This window comes from Lepus europaeus, chromosome 18 (assembly GCF_033115175.1).
Source record: "Lepus europaeus isolate LE1 chromosome 18, mLepTim1.pri, whole genome shotgun sequence".
NCBI lineage: Eukaryota > Metazoa > Chordata > Mammalia > Lagomorpha > Leporidae > Lepus > Lepus europaeus.
Window position 1 is genome coordinate 41,495,549 of NC_084844.1, and position 23,261 is coordinate 41,518,809.

The 23,261-nt window shown below is 41.0% G+C and overlaps 1 protein-coding gene across 6 annotated transcripts in view; it reads right to left on the reverse strand.

Moving 5' to 3' along the window:
* Positions 1–23,261, reverse strand: part of RHOT1 (ras homolog family member T1) — a 92,168-nt gene that overhangs the window by 10,620 nt on the left and 58,287 nt on the right. For 2 of the 6 annotated variants that reach the window (XM_062174978.1, XM_062174977.1), the window contains exons 12-20: positions 21,449–21,533; positions 20,918–21,063; positions 19,442–19,542; positions 16,158–16,288; positions 14,695–14,778; positions 8,913–9,032; positions 7,188–7,390; positions 6,043–6,138; positions 4,281–4,403 (exon numbers count right to left, since the gene is read on the reverse strand). In XM_062174978.1, coding sequence (XP_062030962.1) covers positions 4,281–4,403; positions 6,043–6,138; positions 7,188–7,390; positions 8,913–9,032; positions 14,695–14,778; positions 16,158–16,288; positions 19,442–19,542; positions 20,918–21,063; positions 21,449–21,533 — 1,089 coding nt within the window. The remainder of the gene's footprint in view (positions 1–4,280; positions 4,404–6,042; positions 6,139–7,187; positions 7,391–8,912; positions 9,033–14,694; positions 14,779–16,157; positions 16,289–19,441; positions 19,543–20,917; positions 21,064–21,448; positions 21,534–23,261) is intronic. The other 4 variants (XM_062174980.1, XM_062174979.1, XM_062174981.1 and 1 more) reach the window with 3 other exon arrangements.

A 23,261-nucleotide genomic window follows, 5' to 3' on the forward strand; every position in this document is an offset into this window, starting at 1 on the left:
AGGAAATGAACACCTAAAGGAAATGAGAAAATTAAAGTTCGCAGCACAACACAACACAGTAATGTTCTCATGAAAAGTTGGAGAGCTCTTAAGTCAGGATAATAAATATTTCATAAATAAAAATCCTGGGTAGTTCAAACCAACAATCAAGCTCATTCCTACATAATCATTTTACCACTTTCAGATTCAGAAGATATTTAAACATTAAGATGTATTCTAAGGGTGTTTTGCCCCAATTACACTTACAACATTGGAAATGGAAACATTTCCAAGGATTAAAATCATCTGACCGTATGTTACTCATCCTCCAAGTGTACTTAAAACTCAAATAATTCCAGTTATCATAAATTATTCCAAAGAAAAACTAAACCTATGCAAAGAGATATAACTATGAAAGAACAAAGTTATATATGAGTTAAATGTATGTGTAATTTAACCCTACTCTCACAAGTTGAATTCAATATATATTCAATTAAATTTGAAATAAAAATTTTTATCAGCACTTTGTTAAAATATGTAGTATTAGTAAATAAGCTCAATAAAAAAGAGTTAATTTTCCTGGTGACAGGAAAAAGAAAAAGCGAGCTTCAGAAATTAACCTACCTAAAATTAAATACCTAAACTCATAATCAGTTTACAGGACTTTCTTTTTCTAGCACAAAGGACTATGGTCACTGGAAGTATACCAAAGTTTTAAAAAACCTTTTTTTAAAAAAATAAAATGCATAATATTTAGAAAGATAGTTAACAGGCAGGTATAACGTTTTATTCAAATTTATATTCTGCCCCATCTCATAGGAGTTCCTACCCAATGCAAGTTCTTAAATTCAGAACTTTGAATGAATAAATCAAAGTGGGAAGAGGGGGGTGGCAGAGCCAGAAAAAGGCACCTCAAACATGTTATCATGTCTGGTTATAACTTCTATTTCAGTGACTGAAATTTCTACAGCTACAATAACATAACATGCTAATTTGAGACTAGCATGTATATATCAATATTTGCCCAATTTAATTCTTTGCAAACACTTAATAGAACTTTTTGCTTAAATAAAAAGAGCGAACCATTTAGAGCCATTGTTTTATAATCCTGAATGAAACACTAAGCATGGCAGTTCTAATTGCTAAAAACAAAACTCAAGTGGGAGAGCTCCCTAGTGAATGAAGCACAGTGAAAAACTCTAAATACACTTTATTCCACCATTTCTCTGCTTATGTGACATTAAGATACGTCTTACACAGCAAACCAACAGAGACCATCCCCAAGAGCTGCTGAGAGGGCACAGGAAAGGGTGGTCCCACTCTTACCCCACCGGCAGTAACTTTTCCAAACTTCCCACAAGGAAGGTAAAATGTTGGGAGTGGGGCTGGAATGGGGGCATTATCATTCCTTAAATGTCCTCTTTATTTTGTGGCCTCCATTTTCACAACTTTCGGACACACCCTAAGACTGAGGCTGCGAATTGGAGGCATGTCAATGTTTAATGTTTGCAGATACACTGATTAGTACTTCTAGATTTTTAAAATTGCTATTCTTTAAATATCAGAAAATTTCACATAGATATCTTAATTTCCAGTCTATTATAGAATCAGAAAACCTGGCAATACCAGGTGTGCACAACAAATGGGCAGAGCTAAGGGGTGGCTGCCTCCACTAGACAGGGCCTGCCACAGTCCCTACTTCCCCCGTGTTTCTTATTCTTGGCCACCGTCATTCATTTACATTATCTATCTAGACCCTAGACACTGAGCTTTTGGTCCTCACGCCCCTACCTTGCTTACCTATAACTTTTTTGTAAAGAAACTTCAATATAGAGTCCCTGAAATTCTGCTTCTATCAAATAAATGAAATATTAGCAAGGGTACAGGAGTTCTTTGAGGTACATTGGTTTCCCTATTCATCTTTTTCATTCCCCCCCTTCTTGGTAACCAGATGTCAGCGATACATGTTGATACTGATATTATTACCAAATTACTTCCAGTTAATAAGCAGATATGACAAAAATATACTGGCTTTTCTTTGAGGATGGCTGTATATAATAATTTACTATGAGCTAGTGCAACCATTTAATGCATATCCAACTTATTTTATTTGGAAGCTGATTAAACCAACCTAGGAATAAAATTATTGAACCTATTATCAGAGAAATAGTTCTTTATGGGGTGATATGGGACTTTATCACTTTAGCTCTCTCTCCAGCCTCTGGCTTTATGAGGAGTTTGAAAGATAAGACATATTTACAAAATTGCAAATAACACAATGTTGAGAGAGATATATAATGAACAAGTGACAGAAATAATGTTTGAAATGACTGAGCTAGAACAAATGAATCAAAAAGAAGAATGTGACATTTAATCGAGATATGCATCTGCATTTAGATTCAAAGAATCAACTGAAAACGTCAAATACAATTAGGGAGGAGAGGCCATCCACCTTCATAGCACTTCATATAAGAAAACTGATTTTAATTAACCCAAGAGTGGATGCCAACAGCAGGATGGGGCTGCTAAAGAGCTAACTCATGCACTGGACAGGTGCTGTCCTAACTGTGGAGCATGACTGCCACTGTCCTGGACTAGCTAGGCCACATTTAGGGCACTACCACCATTAAGAGGTCCTCTGAAAGCCAAAAGGGCTTTCAGTTGAGGCTAATAGGGAACGATGGGTCACCAGACCAACTAATTTAAGAAAAGCTGAAAGAAATGGGGATGTTCTACCTGGAGAAGAGAAAATTAGGGAAGACATGATGGCCATCTTCAAATGTCTGAAGAATTGCTATGTTGAAGAGGGAGTAGAATAGTCCTGTGTTGATCTAAAGGGCAGAACCAAAACTAAAGGAGAAAAAGTTATAGTGAAACATTTTAGTTTAAAAAAAAAAAAAAAAGTAAAACCCTCTCTTTGATGAAGGAAGCCAGCAGCTGGTAAACAGCAGTCTCTAAGGAAGGCTTGCAGGAAGGCACTCTAACAGGAGGTCAGGCCAGATGAATTCTACGATTCCCATAAAATGGAGCTCCTGGACGTTGTTTGGTTTGAACTAGCCTTTTGTTTTCTCAGTCAGTCATCATGAGACAATCTGTCTGGGTTCCTACTTTACAAGATGCCACTCAACTTTATCTAAGGAGTGTGCTGATCCCTCCCAAAGCGGTCAACTGAGATGGCTACATTCTTATCCCAGAGCTGCTAGTGCTCAAAGGATCAGTGAAACGAAACACTCTTAGAATGCCTTCAAAATCAGTTCTGACTCACGTAAGAAACCATCTAATGACACAACCACCATGTTGCTGATGGACACAAACTATGATCATTTAATATAACTGGAGTCTAGCCCTCAGCCAGTGTTCAGTAGTGAACAAAATACCTGACCCGTTTCTAACCAAAAGCTATCATGACCCTTGATCACCAGTCTTAATCAAGCCCAGCTCCCAATGATACCTAGAGGATTTCAAAAACTTAATTCATCCTTAGACAAATACAAATTTGTGAACAGATACAAATTAATATTACATAGGTTCTTAAATGCTCAAAAAATATAAAATGAATTTGAACAAAAGGTAGCATGATCAGAATAAGAATGAAACCTTCGAAGTTCACTGGGTTGAGGGAATGTATAGATCTTTTTTTCCCTTTCTTTTTAAAAAGCATATTCCTTCAAAGGAATACTTCATGTTTTGGCTCAACTATGAATATTACAGATATTTTTTCCCATACTCCATTGAATCCTTAAAGTTGACTATGATCCTCATTTCCAGAAACCCTGTTCTTTCAAATGAAATATTCAAGGCACTTAAAAAAGTAAGATTGTCATAAATGGTTTCAAGAATAGAGAATTTTTTCAAACCTAAAATCTGCTCACATTATTATGGTTTTAATAAGATATGTCATTTGAATGAAAGCTGAATACAGTATAATGTATTTTTTATTTGGGCTCATGGTATCTTTTCCTTACTACGAAAGTCCTAATCTATTTCTATAACTCACAGCCAAAATTTCTGATCTTTCTATACATATTCTCTTCTAATATGAAAGCTACTCTAACTTCCTTTATGAAAATAACAACCCAAAGTTTTATTTTACAGGTCTCTACATATACCTATTATTTAAAAACATTAAGGAAGCTTCCAAAACTAAACATTTGTCACCACAGTGAGAATTTTAGTGGAAGTTAGTTGGGCATCAGTTGGCTTGTTGTTTTTGTAGTGATTATCTGTGTAATAAGTAGTTATCCATTTTTTCTTTTGTATTTTAACAGAATGCCTGGTACCCAGTAAATAAAGTTGAGAACCTGTTAAGAACTGCAGTGAAGATTTTGTTCTTTACAGATTGCAGCAAGTCTGAGTTGAGGAAGTTCTGACAGATGCAAAATGTACACCTGTTGCAGGTGCACATACAGCGTAACCGGGCATGGCTGCGAAAACACACAGAAGGACAGGAGTTGAGTTCTTACTTACAAATATGGCACAAGTCGGGATGTGCCAACTTCAAAAAAAAAAAAATTTAGGCATAAGCAACACTCGCTGTAGAAAGGAAAAGGACAGTGTGGGGCATGCTAAAGTTGTGCAGAATTCCACATTTACTAAAAAGCACAATAAACAGTAATAGTTTCTTCCTCCCTCCTTCCCTATAGAAAATCTGGGGAAAATTAACTAACACTTTTGCTCTTTTTGGAGGGGGGCAATGGAATTATTATTCCGTACATTTTAGTGGAATAAATATGCACAGCAATAGATGACACCCTCGTCTAAATTAATAAAATGAAAAATTGAGTAAGCCATAGCACCCACCAAAAGGACAAGGTTTGCTAGCATTTAAATATCCAAACCCTCCTCCTCCTCCCTCAGCATACATACATGCCTGAAAAACCAGGAAGGAGAAGAGTGACAAATACACAAGACTCAAAAGACGAGTATATTCAACCCTGAGAAGATATGAACAACATCGTCTTTAATTCATCAAGCACCCTGACTCCCAAGGGAAATCAAAGTGCTTCATAAATTTCCACTCAAACGAGATATGGGGTTAATTTCATCTGCTACCCAAACACAGCAGCTAAATGATAGTATGAAACTCTTGGTAAGGATGAAAAATCAACAATGGATCCAATTGAAATTAGATAGGAAATTTAGGGAGGCTTTCTGACTCCTTTCTGGTTGAGTGGAGTTGCACTAGTTGGTGCAGGCCATGGCGCAACCCATTTCACCTCAGCCCTAACTACCGAGGTAGGGAGTTTCCAATGACTGTTCGGTGGTCAGAGCCACTCAGACATACAAAGCCATCACACAGCCCATGAAGAGGTACTGGCGCAGAACCCACTCAGAAGAGCGCCATCTGATGAATCAATGCCATCACTTCCTGTAACACCTGAACATTTTTAGAGGCTTCTCAGTCAAAGGACTGGCCCAATCTGACTTGGCTTAGCTTGTGAGAGCTGATGAGACCACAGCACACGGTGGCATGGTTGTGCAGATTAGCAGCATCCCAATAATGCCTAATTCCCAACATGGAGAAAAACAAGAATTAATTTTGAGAATTAATGCTCAAGACATTCCTTTTTAAAATTTCACTCGTGATAATGAACATATCACTGCTACTAAGTCACTGCCAGCTGTCATACTGGAATCCATCTGTTATTTTATAAATTCAGTCTGACTCTTAATATACACAAGGCTCCACCCACCAAAAAGGAGAAATGCAAAGTATGCTTAGCAACAGGGAGATGTTTCATGAGAAGTAGTTTGGGGTTTACCATATAAACAAGTGTCCATGTATGTACATTTATCATATACACACACACACACACAGGAAGCACAGTTAAGTATTTTAAAGAGGCAGGTCTAAAATCACAGTTGCAATTATTTACAAGACTAAAAAGATACATTCACATAGAAAAGAAGACACCATGATATGCAGTTATGCAGTAAGCTTGACCAAGCAGTGCGTTTCTATATAATTACTAAATGCTAATTATGGCAAGAAAGGAGATTTGATCAGCCTATAAGAAAAAGTCAACAAAATCCCACAGAAGTCATAAAGAAAAAGTAACTTACAAAGCAGTTTTTAGAAAGACCCAGATTTTTCTCAAATTCTCTATTCTATCAGTGTTGCCCATGTCTCGGGAGATTCTGTCTCTGTAATGATCCTCTCTGTAGATAACATACATGAGAGTTTTAAAGCAAAGGTAACACATAAGTAAGATTTTGCTTATCTTATAGTTACAGGAATGATTTGTCTTTCAATACAAATAGAAACTCAAGGGTTTGCTCCATTTTTAAGAAGTATTACTTAACATATAGCAGCAAAGTTAACTGATTTTTAAAAATCTATACAAATTAACACCTTTCTAAAAAACCTCAATCTTGGTGTATAGCAATGTTTATTACTCTACAAGTATTTTATACTGTAGTTTTCAGAAGGAAAAGTAATTTAGAGACTAACATAATAATAAATAAGCTATGAAATCCAAAGAAACGCACTGCCTGAAAAACTATTTTGTTACAAAACAGAATTTATACAAACACACTACTTGAAAAGAATGCCATAAGAACCATGCAATTGTAAGGCAGTTAGTAAACTTCGCAGATGACCACAGTTATGTGCTTGTGCATATGCATGTATACATATATAATAAATGTACATGAAATTTGTGGCTCATATCATTTAATGAAAAATATTTATATAGTGGCAATTCCAATTACAACTATTTTTACAAAATTTAAAAAGATTTTATATCCTGAACTCAAGTATACCAATAACTTCAATATAAGTTCATAAAAGATTTTAGACTTTCATATTCCTCAAGATCAATCAACAGAAAAATATGAAAAGGAACTTCTCTTTCATACAGAAATAGCTCATTAGCATAAATCAACATGATGCCAACTCTATTTTACTGCAGCATGATGCAGCCCTGATCTTTATGTTGGATGGGGCTGTGCTTTTGCACTATCCTATTAAGATAGTTACAGCCACATCAAAAAATATACAAATATTGTCAGAAGTGCTGTTCACATCATTTTATGAGGACACCCAAACCAAGCTTGCATTTACTCTAATTTATATCTTCTCATTACAAAATCTCTTTCTGTTGCTGAACAACTTCTATGTGACAAAGAGCCCACCCCACCATGGCTAATAATGGCATGCAATGTTATGAACCATGCAACATGAAAATGAAGACAGAGCAAGTACTTACGGGTACATGGCCATTGTTGTCAATTTAACAAAGATATCCTTACTGGGTGCATCAGCAGTATTGCAAGTGAAGGCTTGTGGTGGAGGCATTTTGTGTTTCCTGCAGAAATCAGTAGGTGAAATACTATATTCTTGTTTAACTTCATGCAGGTCTGACTTTGCAGCTACAATTAAGCAAGGTATTCTGCTATCCATAAAGTGTTGCTATAGAATAAAAAAAGAAACAAAAATCTGATGAGAAGTTACAAAATGTGAAATGTGAGCTAAAAATTTTTCTGAATAGGTAAAGCAATAATAAATTATTTTTTTCAATTTTCAAGTATTTTTTATTTATCATACTTTTGTGGAAACATGAAAACTTTGCATTAACAGTAACTGTACACATTTTCATGGGGCAGCATGATACGTCAATGCGTGTATGAAGTGTGTACCAATCAAATAAGGGTAATTAACATTTCCCTCTCCGTCATTACTTTACAAATGGAGCTTTGGAGCACTTCTCTTCTATTTGCTTATGCAACTACAATTCCAAAGACAGAAAAGAAACCAAGAGATAGAGACAAAGACTGACAGCAGTCTAGGTGAGTCTCATATAAGTCAGACCAGGACCACTTTTTTCATGCAGGTGAAAACAAACCTACACTGATTCTTTAGATTCACTACAGTTCTTTAAAAATATCTTTAAATCAAAAACACTTCAAAATAAAGAGATCTACCCTAATTATTTTGTCGTACAGAAGACTATCTTTATTTGCATACTATCTGTGTCCTGCAGCACACGCATTTACATATGTTTTTATATAGTTGCAGTCATGGTCAACACAACCATTTAAGAATAGTGAGGCTGGTGTTGTGGCACAGGGGGTTAAGCGGCCACTTGTGATGCTGGCATCCCATTTCAGGTTCAAGTTTGGATTGCTCTGCTTCTAATTCAGCTCCCTACTGATGCACCTGGGAAAGCAGTGGAAGATGGCCCAAGGACTTGGATCCCTGCACCACTGTGGGAGATGTGGATGAAATTCCTGACTCCTGGTTTTGGCTGACCCAGACCTGGCTACTGCAGCCATCTGGGGAGTGAACCATCGGACGGAAGATTTCCCTTCCTCTTTTTCTCCCCCTCTCTCTGTTGCTCTTTCAAATACATAAGTAAATATTTTTTAAAAATGTAATACTTTATCTTCCCAGTTCTTCAGAATTCACCTTTATTTTTAATGGCTGCTTCATATTCCACTAGATTTTATCTTAATTTGGTGTCCTACTGCTAGACATCTGGATTACTTTCATTTTTTTGATGCTAAAAACAATGCTGGAATAAATCTTTGTACATACAGCTTTTTATTTCTATTCAATCTTGCTGCTAACCTCCAAGTGACTGATAAACTTCCTAAGCCTCTGATCTACCCCTTTGCCCAAGCTATTATTATTCTTGGTGTAACTGGCAATACATAATCCATATACATTCCTAACTGCCAAAAAGATCTTTTATTAATGCAAAGGTTCTTAACCAGGAATGTATATCAGAATCATGTATGGGAAATTAATATGAATAAGTATATTCCATCACTTCAGAACAAAACAAAAACATTTAGGGACGGGGTAAAGATGTATTTTTTAAAAGCTCCAAGAGTTATTTTGTCACGGATTTCTGGTTATGAAACACACCTTGAAATTCCATCAAAGCTCCAGATAAAATTACATTTAGTTACAGTCAGTAAGAACAACAAACCTTAAAAATCCTGGCACAGTATTCAAAGGATTTGGGATTACTGACATCATATACCAGGCACACAACATCACAAATGATCTCAGCCTCAGTTAGAAATTCTGATTCTGAGATATCATGCAACTGTAAAAAGACAAAGAAAATGAGAAACATAAGTGCTGTAATATTGATGTATAAAGTTTAAATTTCTGGGCTCCTGGCTGTGGCCTGGCCCAGCCCAGCTGTTGCATACATTTGGGAAGTAAATCAGCAGATGGAAGTCTCTCTCCTTCTCCCTCTCTCTCTCCTTTCCCAACACCTCTCCATTTTATCATTCAAACAAATAAATACATCTTAAAAGATTCTACAGATTGCGACACTGAGTAAATAACACGTGTTGAGAATATCCTCTGCACATACTGTCTACATTTCTACAGGCTAGAAAGACTAAGTGTAGACAACACATCTCAAAAGTCATAAACCCAAATTTTAACCCAAATGATTGACAAGTCTATTCCTACCAAACTATCTTTTCTCCCCACTAATCAAAAGCACAAAGTGGGGCAGGCATTGGTCTCAGTGGTTAAGCTGCTGCTTGGGATACCACTTTGTAACATCAGAGTCTGGTTCAAATCCTGGCTGCTCCACTTCTGATCCAGCTTCCTACTAATGCACACCCTGGGAGGGAACAAACCATGGCTCAAGTACCTGGGCTCCTGCTATTCAAGTGGGAAATACAGACTGAATTTGCCATGGCCCAGCCCTGGTTGCTGCGGACATTTTGAGAGTGAACCAGCACATGAAAGATCTCTCTGTCTCTACCATTCTAATAAAAATTTTTTAAAGCAAAAGGCAAATGACATTAAGGTCATTTTGTTCTGCTTCACTGTCTACTCTGTTCAATGTTTATTACAAAATTTTTCATCTCTTTTCTTTTTATGCAATGAACATAGTAGCAGAGTTCCATGAAGAGAGTACACCTGACAGACCAGGTAGATATATCAGGAAAGAACTGAGAGCCTATTAAAAAATTTCTTTTTTTTTTTTTTTGTTAAGATTTATTTATTTATTGGAGAGGCAGAATTAAAGACAGAGTGAAAGATAGAGAAAAGAGGTCATCCACTGACTGGCCTACTCCCTAAATGGTCACAATGGCTGGAGCTGGGCCGATCCAAAGCCAGGAGCCAGGAGCTTCTTCTGGGACTCCCCTGTGGATGCAGGAGCTCAAGCACTTGGGCCATCTTCTACTGTTTCCCAGCGAAGCTGCCAGGACTTGAACTGGTGCCCAAATGAGATGCTGGCACTGCAGGCAAAGGCTTGACTACTACACCACAGTGCCAGCCCCAATATAAAATTTCTTAAAAATAAAATAAATAGGCTGGCACCGAGGCTCACTTCGCTAATCCTCCGCCTGCAGCACCGGCACACCGGGTTCTAGTCCGGGTTGGGGTGCCGGATTCTATCCAGGTTGCCCCTCTTCCAGGCCAGCTCTCTGCTGTGGCCTGGGAAGGCAGTGGAGGATGGCCCAAGTCCTTGGGCCCTGTACCCGCATGGGAGACCAGAAGGAAGCACCTGGCTCCTGGCTTCGGATCGGCGCAGCACGCCAGCCGCAGCACGCCAGCTGTAGCGGCCATTGGGGGGTGAACCAACAGAAAAGGAAGACCTTTCTCTTTCTCTTTCTCTCTCTCTCTCTCTCTCTCTCACTGTCTAACTCCGCCTGTCAAAAAATAAATAATCAAATCAAATCAAATCCCTGGGGCCAGTGTTGTAGCGCAGTGGATTAAGCTGCCACCTATGACACTGGCACTCCATGAGTCCAGTTTGAGTCGCAGCTGCTCCATTTCCAATTCCACTCTCTGCTAATACACTTCAGAAGCAGTAGAAGATGGATCAAGTACTTGAGATCCTGTCACCCAGGTGGAAGACTTGGAAGCAGTTCGAGGCTCCTGGCTTTAACCTGGCCTAGCCCCAGCCTTTGCAGCCATTTGGGGATTGAACCATTGGCGGAAGATCTCTCTCTCTGTCTCTCCCTCTCTCTAAAAATCTACCTTTCAAATAAATGAAATCTTTTTAACAAAAGAATCCTTTTTGTGATATACCAATAATCTAACAAGTAACATTTAGTACTGTGTTGCATAAGATAGTCTTTGCTGAGAAGATGAAAGAAGTAGAGAGGCAGAAGGAATCCACTCTATTCCTAATGAAACACTTATGACAGCATAGTCAGAGACTTCAAATGAAAGATATTAATTTGGGGCCGGTGCTGTGGCACAGCAGGTTAAAACCCTGGCCTGAAGCACCGGCATCCGATATGGGCACTGGTTCTAGTTCCAGCTGCTCCTCTTCTGATCCAGCTCTCTGCTATGGCCTGGGAAAGCAGCAGAAGATGGCCCAAGTCCTTGGGCCCCTGCACCCATTTGGGAGACCCAGAAGTTTCTGGTTCCTGGCTTCAGATTGGCGCAGCTCTGGCCGTTGTGGCCACCTGGGGAGTGAACCAGTGGATGGAAGACCTCTCTCTTTCTGTCTCTACCTCTCTCTGTAACTCTTTCAAATAAATAAAATAAATCTTAAAAAAAAAAAAAAAAGATTAATTTACAAAGAATGAAGAGTAAGAACACAGGTACAGGTGTTTGGTGTAGCTGTTAAGACTGCTTGAGACGGGCAGCATTGTTGCACAGCAGGTAAAGCCACTGCCTACAATGCTGGCATCCCATTTGGGTGCCAGTTTGAGTCCTGGCTACTCCACCTCTGATCCACCTCCCTGCTCATGGCCTGGGAAAGGCAGTAGAGGATGGTCCAAGTACTTGGGCCCCTGCCATTCACATGGGATACCTGGATGAAGTCCCTGCCTCCTGACTTCAGTCTGCCTCAGCCCTGGCCGTTGCGGCCACCTGGGGAGTGAACCAGCATATGCAAAATCTCTCCCTCCCTCTGTTTGTCTCTCCGTCTCTCTCTATTTCAGACTGCCTGGGACATGTGTATCCCATATCAGAGGGCCTGGGTTTGAGTCCTGGGTCACTCTCAATTCCTGCTTCCTGCTAATGTGCACCCTAGAAGACAGCAGGTGATAGCTCAAGAAACTGAGTATCCACCACTCATAAAGGAGACCTGGGTGGAGTTTCAAATTCCTGGCTTCAGCCTGCCACCCCTGGCTATTGTGGGACTTTGAGAATGAACCGATAGAAAAGCTCCCCCAGTCTGGCTCTTTGTCACTCTTTATTTTATTTATTTATTTATTTATTTATTTATTTATTTATTTATTTTTGACAGGCAGAGTGGACAGTGAGAGAGACAGAGAGAAAGGTCTTCTTTTTCCATTGGTTCACCCCACAATGGCTGCTACGGCCGGTGTGCTGTGGCCAGCGCACCACGCCGATCCAAAGCCAGGAGCCAGGTACTTCTTTCTGGTCTCCCATGCGGGTACAGGACCCAAGCACTTGGGCCATCCTCCACTGCCTTCCCAGGCCACAGCAGAGAGTTGGACTGGAAGAAGGGCAACCAGGACTAGAACCCGGGATACCAGCGCTGCAGGCAGAGGATTAGCCTAGTGAGCCGCAGTGCCGGCTCACTCTTTGTCTTTAGGCCTCTCAAAAAACTAGTTTTTACAAAAACAAGAAAACAGAAAATTTAATAGTAAAATTTACTATCAATCCAATGAGCAGAACTATTTTTTAAATTGATTTATTTATTTGAAAGGCAGAAATAGAGAGAGAGGAGAGGGAGAAGAAGAAGGAGAGGGAGAAGGAGTCAGAGAGGAAGATGGCGAGGAGGGAGAGGGAGACAGGGAGAGAGAGAGAGAAAGGTTAAGTCCCAGCTGCTTCACTTCGAATCCAGCTCTCTGCTCACGTGCCTGGGAAAGCAGTAGAAGATGGTCCAAGTACTTGGGCCCCTGCACCCGTGTGGGAGACCCGGCAGAAGCTCCTGGCTTCGGATTGGCCCAGCTCTGTGGGCCATTTGGGGAGTGAGCCAGTATAAGATCTCTGTCTCTCTGCAATTCTGCTTCCAAATAAATAAATCTTAAAGAAAAAACAACAACAACAACACTGGGGCTGGCGCTGTGACGTAGTAGGATGAGCCTCCACCTGAGGTACCAGCATACCATACGGGCACCTGTTTGTGTCCCAGCTGCTCATCTTCCCTGATCCAGCCCTCTTCTTATGGCCTGGGAACACAGTATAAGATGGCCAAGTAATTGGGCCCCTGCATCTGCATGGGAAACTCAGAAGAAGCTCTTGGCTTCTGGCTTCAGATCAGTTCCAGAGAGTGAACCAGAGGATGAAAGACCTTTCTGTCTCTTGCTCTCTCTGTCTGCACTCTACATCTCAAATAAATAAAATACGGCCGGCGCCGTGGCTCAACAGGCTAATCCTCCGCCTTGCGGCGCCGGCACACCGGGTTCTAGTCCCGGTCGGGGCACCGATCCTGTCCCGGTTGCCCCTCTTCCAGGCCAGCTCTCTGCCTGTGGCCAGGGAGTGCAGTGGAGGATGGCCCAAGTGTTTGGGCTCTGCACCCCATGGGAGACCAGGAGAAGCACCTGGCTCCTGCCATCGGAACAGCGCGGTGCGCCGGCCGCAGCGCGCTACCGCGGCGGCCATTGGAGGGTGAACCAACGGCAAAAGGAAGACCTTTCTCTCTGTCTCTCTCTCACTGTCCACTCTGCCTGTCAAAAAAATAAATAAATAAATAAAAATAAAATAAAAAAATAAATAAATAAATAAAATACTTTTTTTTTTTTTAAAGAATACTCCCAGCTAAACAGATAAACCAGCAAACACAAGCATTGCTTTCATATTAATTTCCAGTCTACAGAGAGGAAGCAATTTTTTTAAACAGAAATGGAAGAAAGTTATTAAAAAAGGGAGCCATTTTTCTGCCGGCGCCGCAGCTCAATAAGCTAATCCTCCGCCTTGCGGCGCCGGCACACCAGGTTCTAGTCCTGGTTGGGGCACCAATCCTGTCCCGGTTGCCCCTCTTCCAGGCCAGCTCTCTGCTGTGGCCAGGGAGTGCAGTGGAGGATGGCCCAAGTCCTTGGGCCCTGCACCCCATGGGAGACCAGGAGAACTACCTGGCTCCTGCCATCGGATCAGCGCGGTGCGCCGGCCGCAGCGCACCTACCGCGGCGGCCATTGGAGGGTGAACCAATGGCAAAAAGGAAGACCTTTCTCTCTGTCTCTCTCTCTCTCACTATCCACTCTGCCTGTCAAAAAAAAAAAAAAAAAAAAGGGAGCCATTTTTAAACTATCTTATTGTGTTATAGCAAACATACAATTAAGTGTACACACAGATGAACTTTTTACTTATATCTATACCCTGTAGTCACCACACAAAGAAATTAAATTCCAATACATAAACCATATTGAAAAAAAACCCACAAATTCTACATACAGCCATTAAATTAAAGCCAATGTGTTCTCAAAGCATCTTTTAAAAATATATCTAATAGGGGCCAGCGCTATGGCATAGCAAGTAAGCCTCTGCTTGTGGTGCCTGCATCCCATATGGGTGCCAGTTTGAGTCCCAGCTGCTCCACTTCCAACCCAGCTCAGCTGATGGCCTGGGAAAGCAGCAAAAGATGGTCCAAGTACTTGAGCCCCTGTGCCTGTGTGGGAGACATGGAAGAAGCTCTTTGCTCCTGGCTTCAGATCTACTCAGCTCTGGCTGTTGCAGCCATTTGGGGAATGAATCAGCAGATGGAAGACCTCTCTCTCTCTCTGCCTCTGCCTCTCTGTAGCTGTGCCTCTCAAATAAACAAATCTTTAAAAATATATATCTAATAATAAAATACTTTTATCACATAATTTCTTACCAACAAATACTTTTCTTGTCCATATACATAAACAGTGTTAATCGCATAGTAGGATTTATGATCATCACGGATTTTCTTCTGCTTCTGAAAACAGAACAGCAAACTTCAATATTCACGCTAAGAAATTACAGTAACTGATTTTCATCAACACATTCAACACACACCTCTGTGTGTACGTGTGGGCATATTAGAAGTAAAGGATATTCTTCTTTACACTATGTGTTATTTAGCAATACAAATGGATATTGACCTTATATTTCTTACTTCTTAGGGTCTAAGACAAAAGATGCATGCATTCTAGAAAGGGAAAGTAGCAGCTGATGGGGAAGTAAACTTACTTAAAGTATATTCTAGGGCCATCTGCTGGCACTTTTCATAATATAATTTCATCTGAATGAGATTCTTCTATCTGGAAACATATCATTCTTCTTAATCAAGAGAGTAATCAGAATTATTTATTGGTATATAGGTAGAAATATTCAATATGGCAGGGCAGCACTGTGGCATAGAAGGTTAAGCCTCTGTGTGCTACACTGGCATCCCATATGGGTACCTGTTCAAGTCCCAGCTGCTCCACTTCCAATCCAACTCTCTGCTATGGCCTGGGAAAGTAGTAGAAGATAGCCCAAGTTCTTGGGCCCCTGTATCTGTGTGGAAGACCCGGAAGAAATTCCTGGCTCCTGGCTTCAGATTGGCGCAGCTCTGGCTATTGTGGCCACTTGGGGAGTGAGCCAATGGATGCAAGACTTTTCTCGCTGTCTCTCCCTCTCTGTCTGTAACTCAACCTCTCAAATATATACATGAATCTTAAAAAAAAATATTCAATATGTATTTACTTCATGCCAATGACTGTGTTAGGTATTACCACATGTAGTTATTTAATCCCTAGCTCACACTGGTTAGAAAAAAAGGCAAATGAGCCAACACCAACAAAAGAAAGATAAAGATGGCTCAGCAGGATTACTGTTACACTTTAGATTACACTTCGATGTATGTAGGCTACTGAACTCGAGTGAAAAGGGTAATGACTATGAGAAAAGTACGTAAACTCAGGACTGTAAAATGTACTGGATGAAGGCGGGCACTGTGGTACAGTCTAAAGTTAAGCTGCTGCTTGGGACGCTTGCATCCAATATTGGAGTGCCCGGTTCCAGTTCTGGCTACCTCATTTCAGATCCAGCTTTCTGGATGCACCTGGGAAAGCAGCAAATGATGGCTTATTTACTTGTGTCCCTGTCACTCATGTGGAAGATCCAGATTGGAGTTCAGAGCTTCCTGCTTCAGTCCTACCCAGTACAGCTGTGTGGGCATCTGGGGAATGAACAAGCAGACAGAAGATCCCTCTGCCTCTCCTTCTCAGTCACTCTGACTAATAAATAAATAAATCTTTAAAAATACATATATTGGATGAAGTTCTACTTTTCTGAGAATTCTTTTTTTTTTTTTTTTTTGAGAATTCTTACCATCAAGTTTCTTCCAAGAAGAGCCTGAAGAACTCCACTTTTCCCACAGTTTTTCATACCAATTACATTACATCTGAACACATTTCTTTGAGTCTGTTTCTTCTGCAGGTCTATCTTTTTATCTCTTGTTACTAAAAAGAAAGAAAAAACATTATGTACCACTTACACTCAATGAGCTTCCACTCTACCTTCTGTAAAGAGCATACTGCCATGTACCACATTTATCAAACATCTAATCTAGAACATACTGTAAAATATCAAATTGTCTGTGAAATACAGTGCTCAAGACAGTGTAGAAGGCATCACTTGGTAGGAAAGATGTATTTCTGAAACCTGATGGTCAAAGGGATTTCCCTAACCTAATGATGCTTAATTTATCTTAGAATTAACATATCTGCATCAGGAAAATATAAAAAAATGAAAATTACAATGACTACAGCCAACATTGTAGCTAATATTTTCTGTAAAAAATTATTTTCATAGTATATTATAAACTAAAAGATGTCTTCTCAAATCTGTACTTCCCTGAAGTTGGGTCTATATAGGAAAAGAATATGTACTCTCGGGTCAACTGGCCTTTCAAAAGTAAATCTGGGGGTCGGCGCTGTGGTGTAGTGGGTTAAGTTGCCACCTGCAGTGCCAGCATCTAACATGGGCACCGGTTTGAGCTCCACTTCTGATCTCCACTTCTGATCCAGCAAACTGCAAATGTGCCTGGGAAAGCAGTGGAAGATGGTCCAAGTGCTTCGGCCCCTGCACTCACATGGGGGATCCAGAAGAAGCTCCTGGCTCCTGACCAGATTGGCCCAGCTCTGTATACAGTGCCCATTTGGAGAATTAATCAGAAAACAGCTCTCTCTCTGGCTGGTGCCGCAGCTCACTAGGCTAATCCTCTGCCTGCGGGGCTGGCACATCGGGTTCTAGTTCCGGCTGGAGCACCGGATTCTGTCCCGGTTGCTCCTCTTCCAGGCCAGCTCTCTGCTATGGCCCAGGAGTACAGTGGAGGAAGGCCCAAGTGCTTGGGCCCTGCACCCGCATGGGAGACCAGGAGAAGCACCTGGCTCCTGGCTTCGGATCAGCGTGGTGTGCCAGCTGCAGTGGCCACTGGGGGGTGAACCAACGGAAAAAGGAAGACCTTTCTCTCTCTCTCTCTCTCTCACTGTCCACTCTGCCTGTCAAAAAAACATAGCTCTCTCTCTCCGCCTCTAGAGGCCTCTCCCTCATAACGCTGCCTTTCAAGTACAATAGATAAATCTTAAAAAAAAAAAAAAAAAAGTACATCTGTAAATGATGCAGGCCAGGAAACAATGGTGCATCATTAGGACACAGGGCATCTCTATGGTAAAGAAAGCTGAAGTTGTACTCAAAGATTCACTGTAACAGAGCTCATCAGAAGTACTACTGATAATAGTAGACAAAAAATGCATAAAAATGATAGTTAATTTATAGAACATCTATATAAAGGCATATTATTTAACATTAAGGTATATAAAAGTATTCCTATGGATATAAAAACATTTATAATATACTGCTGAATGAAAGAAACTCACAACTGGCTAGTAATTAATTTCTTATTCTCTGGTGGTCAATTAAATGCTAATGGGCTAAGTACTTTAAAGCATACTTGCTCTGTAAATTTAAGAACAGCTGTCTTTTTGTGCTACAGCTTTTTTATGATATGGCAGATTTTCCAACAAATAAGACAAAAAACTGAAATGATCAATTCCTTAATTTGTTATTTCCTTATCTATGTGTTTTAATTGGGCTACACTGCTTGGAAAGAATGCCTGGTTTATACTACAAGCTCTGTAAAATATTTATTAATATGGGATACGGTAACAAAGTTGACAGATGTACAATTAGTTTTCAGGACCAAGATCATGTGTTAATAGGCATTGTTTTTGATGTTTAAAAAAAAATTACAATGCAAGACAGATTGGCAGATCTTCTAATGCCCATAGCTCTCTCTCATTTTCATCAGTGCAACACCTCCACGGAGTAAACCAGTATCAAAATCTTGATTCTTAGCCGGCGCCGTGGCTCAACAGGCTAATCCTGCGCCTTGCGGCGCCAGCACACCAGGTTCTAGTCCCAGTCGGGGTGCCGGATTCTGTCCTGGTTGCCCCTCTTCCAGGCCAGCTCTCTGCTGTGGCCAGGGAGTGCAGTGGAGGATGGCCCAAGTGCTTGGGCCCTGCACCCCATGGGAGACCAGGAGAAGCACCTGGCTTCTGCCATCGGATCAGCGCGGTGCACAGGCTGCAGCGCGCCTACCACGGCGGCCATTGGAGGGTGAACCAGCGGCGAAGGAAGACCTTTCTCTCTGTCTCTCTCTCTCTCTCTCACTGTCCACTCTGCCTGTCTTAAAAAAAACAAAAACAAAAACAAAAAAAATCTTGATTCTTTTTAACAATAAAATCAAGAATCTAAATTCAAAATAAATTAATCACAAGAAAAACTAGTAATAGTATAGACATGAAAGATGACTGAAAATGAGTTTATTTTTATGCTTTATTATATTTGAAACTGGAGCCTTAAAAAATGTTTCTAGGGACTGGTGTTGTGGCATAGTAGATTAAGCTACCACCTATGACACTGGCATCCCTTATGGGTGCTGACTTGGGTTCCAGTTGCTCCACTTCCAATCCAGCTCCCTGCTAATGAACCTGAGAAAGCAGCAGAAGATGGTCCAGGTGCTTGGGCCCCTACATCCACATGAGAGACTGGAAGAGGCTCCTGGCTCAGGGCCGGCGCAGTGGCATAGTGGGTTGGGCCACCACCAGCAGTGCCAGCATCCTATATGGGTGACGGTTCAAGACCCAGCTGCTCCACTTCCCATCCAGCTCTCTGTTGTAGCCTAGAAAAGCAGTAGAAAATGGCCCAACTCCTTGGGCCCCTGTACCCACGTGGGAGACCTGGAAGAAGCTCCTGGCTCCTGGCTTCAGATATGCGCAGCTCCTGATATTGCGGCCAACTGGGGAGTGAACCAGTGAATGGAAGACCTCTCTCTCTCTCTGACTCTCCTTCTCCCTCTGTGTAACTCTGACTTTCAAATAAATAAATCAATCTTTTAAAAAAAAGTTTAAAAAATTAAAAAAAAAAAAAAAAAACAAGGCTCCTGGCTTCAACCCAGCCCAGCCCCACCCAGCCATTGCATCCATTTAGGAGTGAACCAGCAGATGGAAGACCTCTGTCTCCCCTCTCTCTGTAACTTTGCCTTTCAAATAAAATAAACACATTTTAAAAAATGTTTCTACTTTTGTGTGGAATAGTATCCAGATACTAACCTGTAATGGCTGAAGCTTGAGACTCTTGTTCAGTCAATATTGAATAGCCCAAATAGCCCAAATACTCAAGGCACCGCTGTACATCTAAATAGGTTGTGAGCCTAGGAAACAGAGTTTAAATTAGAAAATCTTCCCAAATGAACACTAATAGAAAATAAAAATTCCAACAGCTCAGAAAGTTTTATTCACCCAACTCATATATTTTTGTCAGGTGGCTTTAATTTTCTATGTGCCAACTGCGGCTTTTTGTAAAATGCATTCTTCAGGCAGAGAAGATGGGGAGGGGGATGTAAGATGGTGGGGGTTGGGTGAGGTGGGGGGAGTTCCTCTATCTACTCCAACTGCCAGAGAGAGCAAGGACATACTGATGAGCAGTGGGTAGCTAGTAAAATCTAGAGAATGGAATATTTTATATTACCTGTTTCCCAAGTTAATGTACAGTGTCCTGCAAATATTGGTTAGTTGAGGGCATAATGATAAATAAATAAATTTGGAAAGATTTAACAAAGCACAAAAACAACTGAAAGACACCTGAAATTAGTTAACCTTTTTTACATGCTTGAAAAAAGAAAAGTCCCTAATGCTAAAGAAGTTAGTTTCACCACAGCTAAAGCAATTATGTCATCATACAGGACCACAGGATTCCCTTAACACACTCATTACAAAGTTAACCATGCTATAACTAGGTTGTAGACAAATTCGTGCTAAATCTTACTAAAGGTTCTTTAAAAACAAGTAACAATGAAAAATGCAAAGTAAGTCTCCAGTGTCATAAAATACAAGTATTGTGGAAGAAGAGTAACAACTATGCAACAACCACGAAAGATCCAATTGCATTTATCAATCAAGAGCACTAAAATTTACTTCAGTTGTCATGTACGGCTTATTACTGTTTTCCTGTATATCATGCACAAGAAAATTATCTGTTCCTGATAACCTCAACAGTGCATCTTAGAGATATCAGCAGCTCCATAAACCCTGCTGAGAGGCAGCTATGACTGAAGCATTTCTTTCTTTTTTCTTTTTTTTTAAAATTTTTGACAGGTAGAGTGGATAGTGAGAGAGAGAGAGAGACAGAGAGAAAGGTCTTCCTTTGCCGTTGGATCACCCTCCAATGGCCACCGCGGCCACCATGCTGCGGCCGGCGCACTGCACTGATCCAAAGCCAGAAGCCAGGTACTCATCCTGGTCTCCCATGGGGTGCAGGGCCAAGGACTTGGGTCATCCTCCACTGTACTCCCGGGCCATAGCAGAGAGCTGGCCTGGAAGAGGGACAACCGGGATAGAATCCGGCGCCCCGACCAGGACTAGAACCCGGTATGCCGGCGCCGCAAGGCGGAGGATTAGCCTATTGAGCCATGGCGCTGGCCTGAAGCATTTCTTAAGATCAGTAAGGCTTACAATGTAACTATTGTAATACATCATGATTTTAAACTAACTGTAACTCTAGAAGAAAGAGGTGAGCTCCATACTCACGTCCATTGTGAAAGGAATCCCTGGTAGGTTATCCAGCCTCTTTCATTTGTACAAACTGTGTTATTCACGTCTGGCCCCCACGGTATGTAAGGGAAAACTTTAAATAAGTCTTTAAGCTCATCGGGTGACAAAGCACAGTCCCTATCCTGAAGACACACAAGGAAGAACATATAATACTTACATACAAGGAAGAACAAAATGCAACACAATATTTACATCTAAGAGAATAACTCCCAAACCCATGCTTCTAAAACCTAATTACAAATGACAAATGATAAAAGTTTACATTTTAGCAAGAAAATTCCTCACACATTTGTAGGAAAACCTAAAAAAGAAATCTATCAGAAACTAGGCTATTTTCATCTTGAAAAAAATAATAAAAGTAAACAGAAAATATTTTTGCTAACTTAAGTTACAGAACTTTGGCAGTTTTAGGCTACATGAAATAAACATTCTATTGCTAAGAAGGTTAAGTCATTCATAGAAAAATATTCTATCACATATCAGGCAAAGCTGCAGTTAAAAGCTTACCAAATCATGCTTGTCAAAGGTGCTCTGGAGAAACAAATATGCATGATGATTTAATTCAGTAGTGCAGTCAGGAGGTATTTTTAGCCTATTTATGAAAAAGTTTAAGAAAAAAAATGATTAGTCAAATATAAAAATCTAAGAAGTGAATATAAAACTGCCACAAGCCTCTCTGTGGGATGACATCATTTACACTGGGGCCACTGAGACTCCCAGGCAAGCCTTTGGAGTGGTTATGGCACTCCTCAGAAGATCGTAACAACAGTCATTCCAAAGTGACACATAAAGGTTTCTTAAATCAGAAAGACAGGTTGAAATAAAAATTGTATAAATAATACTTATTAAACTGTATGAGTCTGTTTTTCCTATAAACACATTGTAAGTCGCACTTATGGCCTTTATCTAATGGCAATATTATAGTGAGTTGAAAGCAATGTGAAGAGATACTGTTTCTGCCTAATTTGATCTTTTTATCCACCCTAAATTCAGTTCAGTAATTACTAATCAAGTATATTGAGCTAGGTGCTGTGGGAACAAAAACAAGACATGTTTCAGACTTTGTAAGGAACAACATTCAAGCTAGTGGTGGGCCACGAACTGATCTGAACAGGAGAAGGCAAGTGCCAAGACCCTAGAGGAGCCCGCAGGGAAGAGGACACCTCTGGCCTGAGGGTGGGACACTTGTCTGAATGGAGACTTGAAGGACAAGAGGCATTAATAAGCTAGGGGCAGCAATGAAAACAGCATGGGTGAAAGCCTGAAGAAAGAAAAACATATGTTTGCTGGGCTATAAATAGTTTGGTATTTACTTCTAAAATGAAGGCAGGGGTGAGCAACAGCTGCATGAGTGACCACATATACCGTGCTGAGAAGCCTGGGCTTTATCCTGTGTCTTGAAGAGAAGTGACATGGTCAAATTTGTATTTTATACCTACTAATCGAGTAGCAATGGAGCAGAGAGGTTAGTAAGAAAGCCAGAGAGATGCAAGAAGTGGTTCTAGGGAGCTATTTTTCAGAAAATCAAAGGTAGAGAGCACAAAGAAACTCAAAGAGATGTTTATGTTAAGCCACAAAGCTGTAACAGACAGTGTTTCTAACTCTCACACTTAAGAAACCAATAAACAGGCCGGCGCCATGGCTTAACAGGCTAATCCTCTGCCTTGCGGCGCCAGCACACCAGGTTCTAGTCCCGGTTGGGGCACCGATCCTGTCCCGGTTGCCCCGCTTTCAGGCCAGCTCTCTGCTGTGGCCAGGGAGTGCAGTGGAGGGTGGCCCAAGTCCTTGGGCCCTGCACCCCATGGGAGACCAGGAGAAGCACCTGGCTCCTGCCATTGGAACAGCGCGGTGCGCCGGCCGCAGCGCGCCTACCGCAGCGGCCACTGGAGGGTGAACCAATGGCAAAAAGGAAGACCTTTCTCTCTGTCTCCCTCTACTGTCCACTCTGCCTGTCAAAAATAAAAAGAAAGAAAGAAAGAAAGAAACCAATAAACAACCTCCTAGGGAATTTAACTGCCCATGTAAATGGCACAGAAAACTCAATGAAAAGGTCTCAGGCCAAATTCATTAATTCACTATATACTTATGGAAAATTCTGGGAAATTCACTTGAAGTAATTAGATAAGGCAAGTTTGAAGTCAGAACTGATGAATGGACCAGGAATCCAGTCAGAAAGAGTTCTGCCCCCTAGGACCAGCGCTGTGGTACAGCGGATTAAAGCCCCAGCCTGCAGTACTGGCATCTCATATGGGCGCCAGTTTGAGTCCCGGCTGTTCCTCTTCCGATCCAGCTCTCTGCTATGGCCTGGGAAAGCAATAGA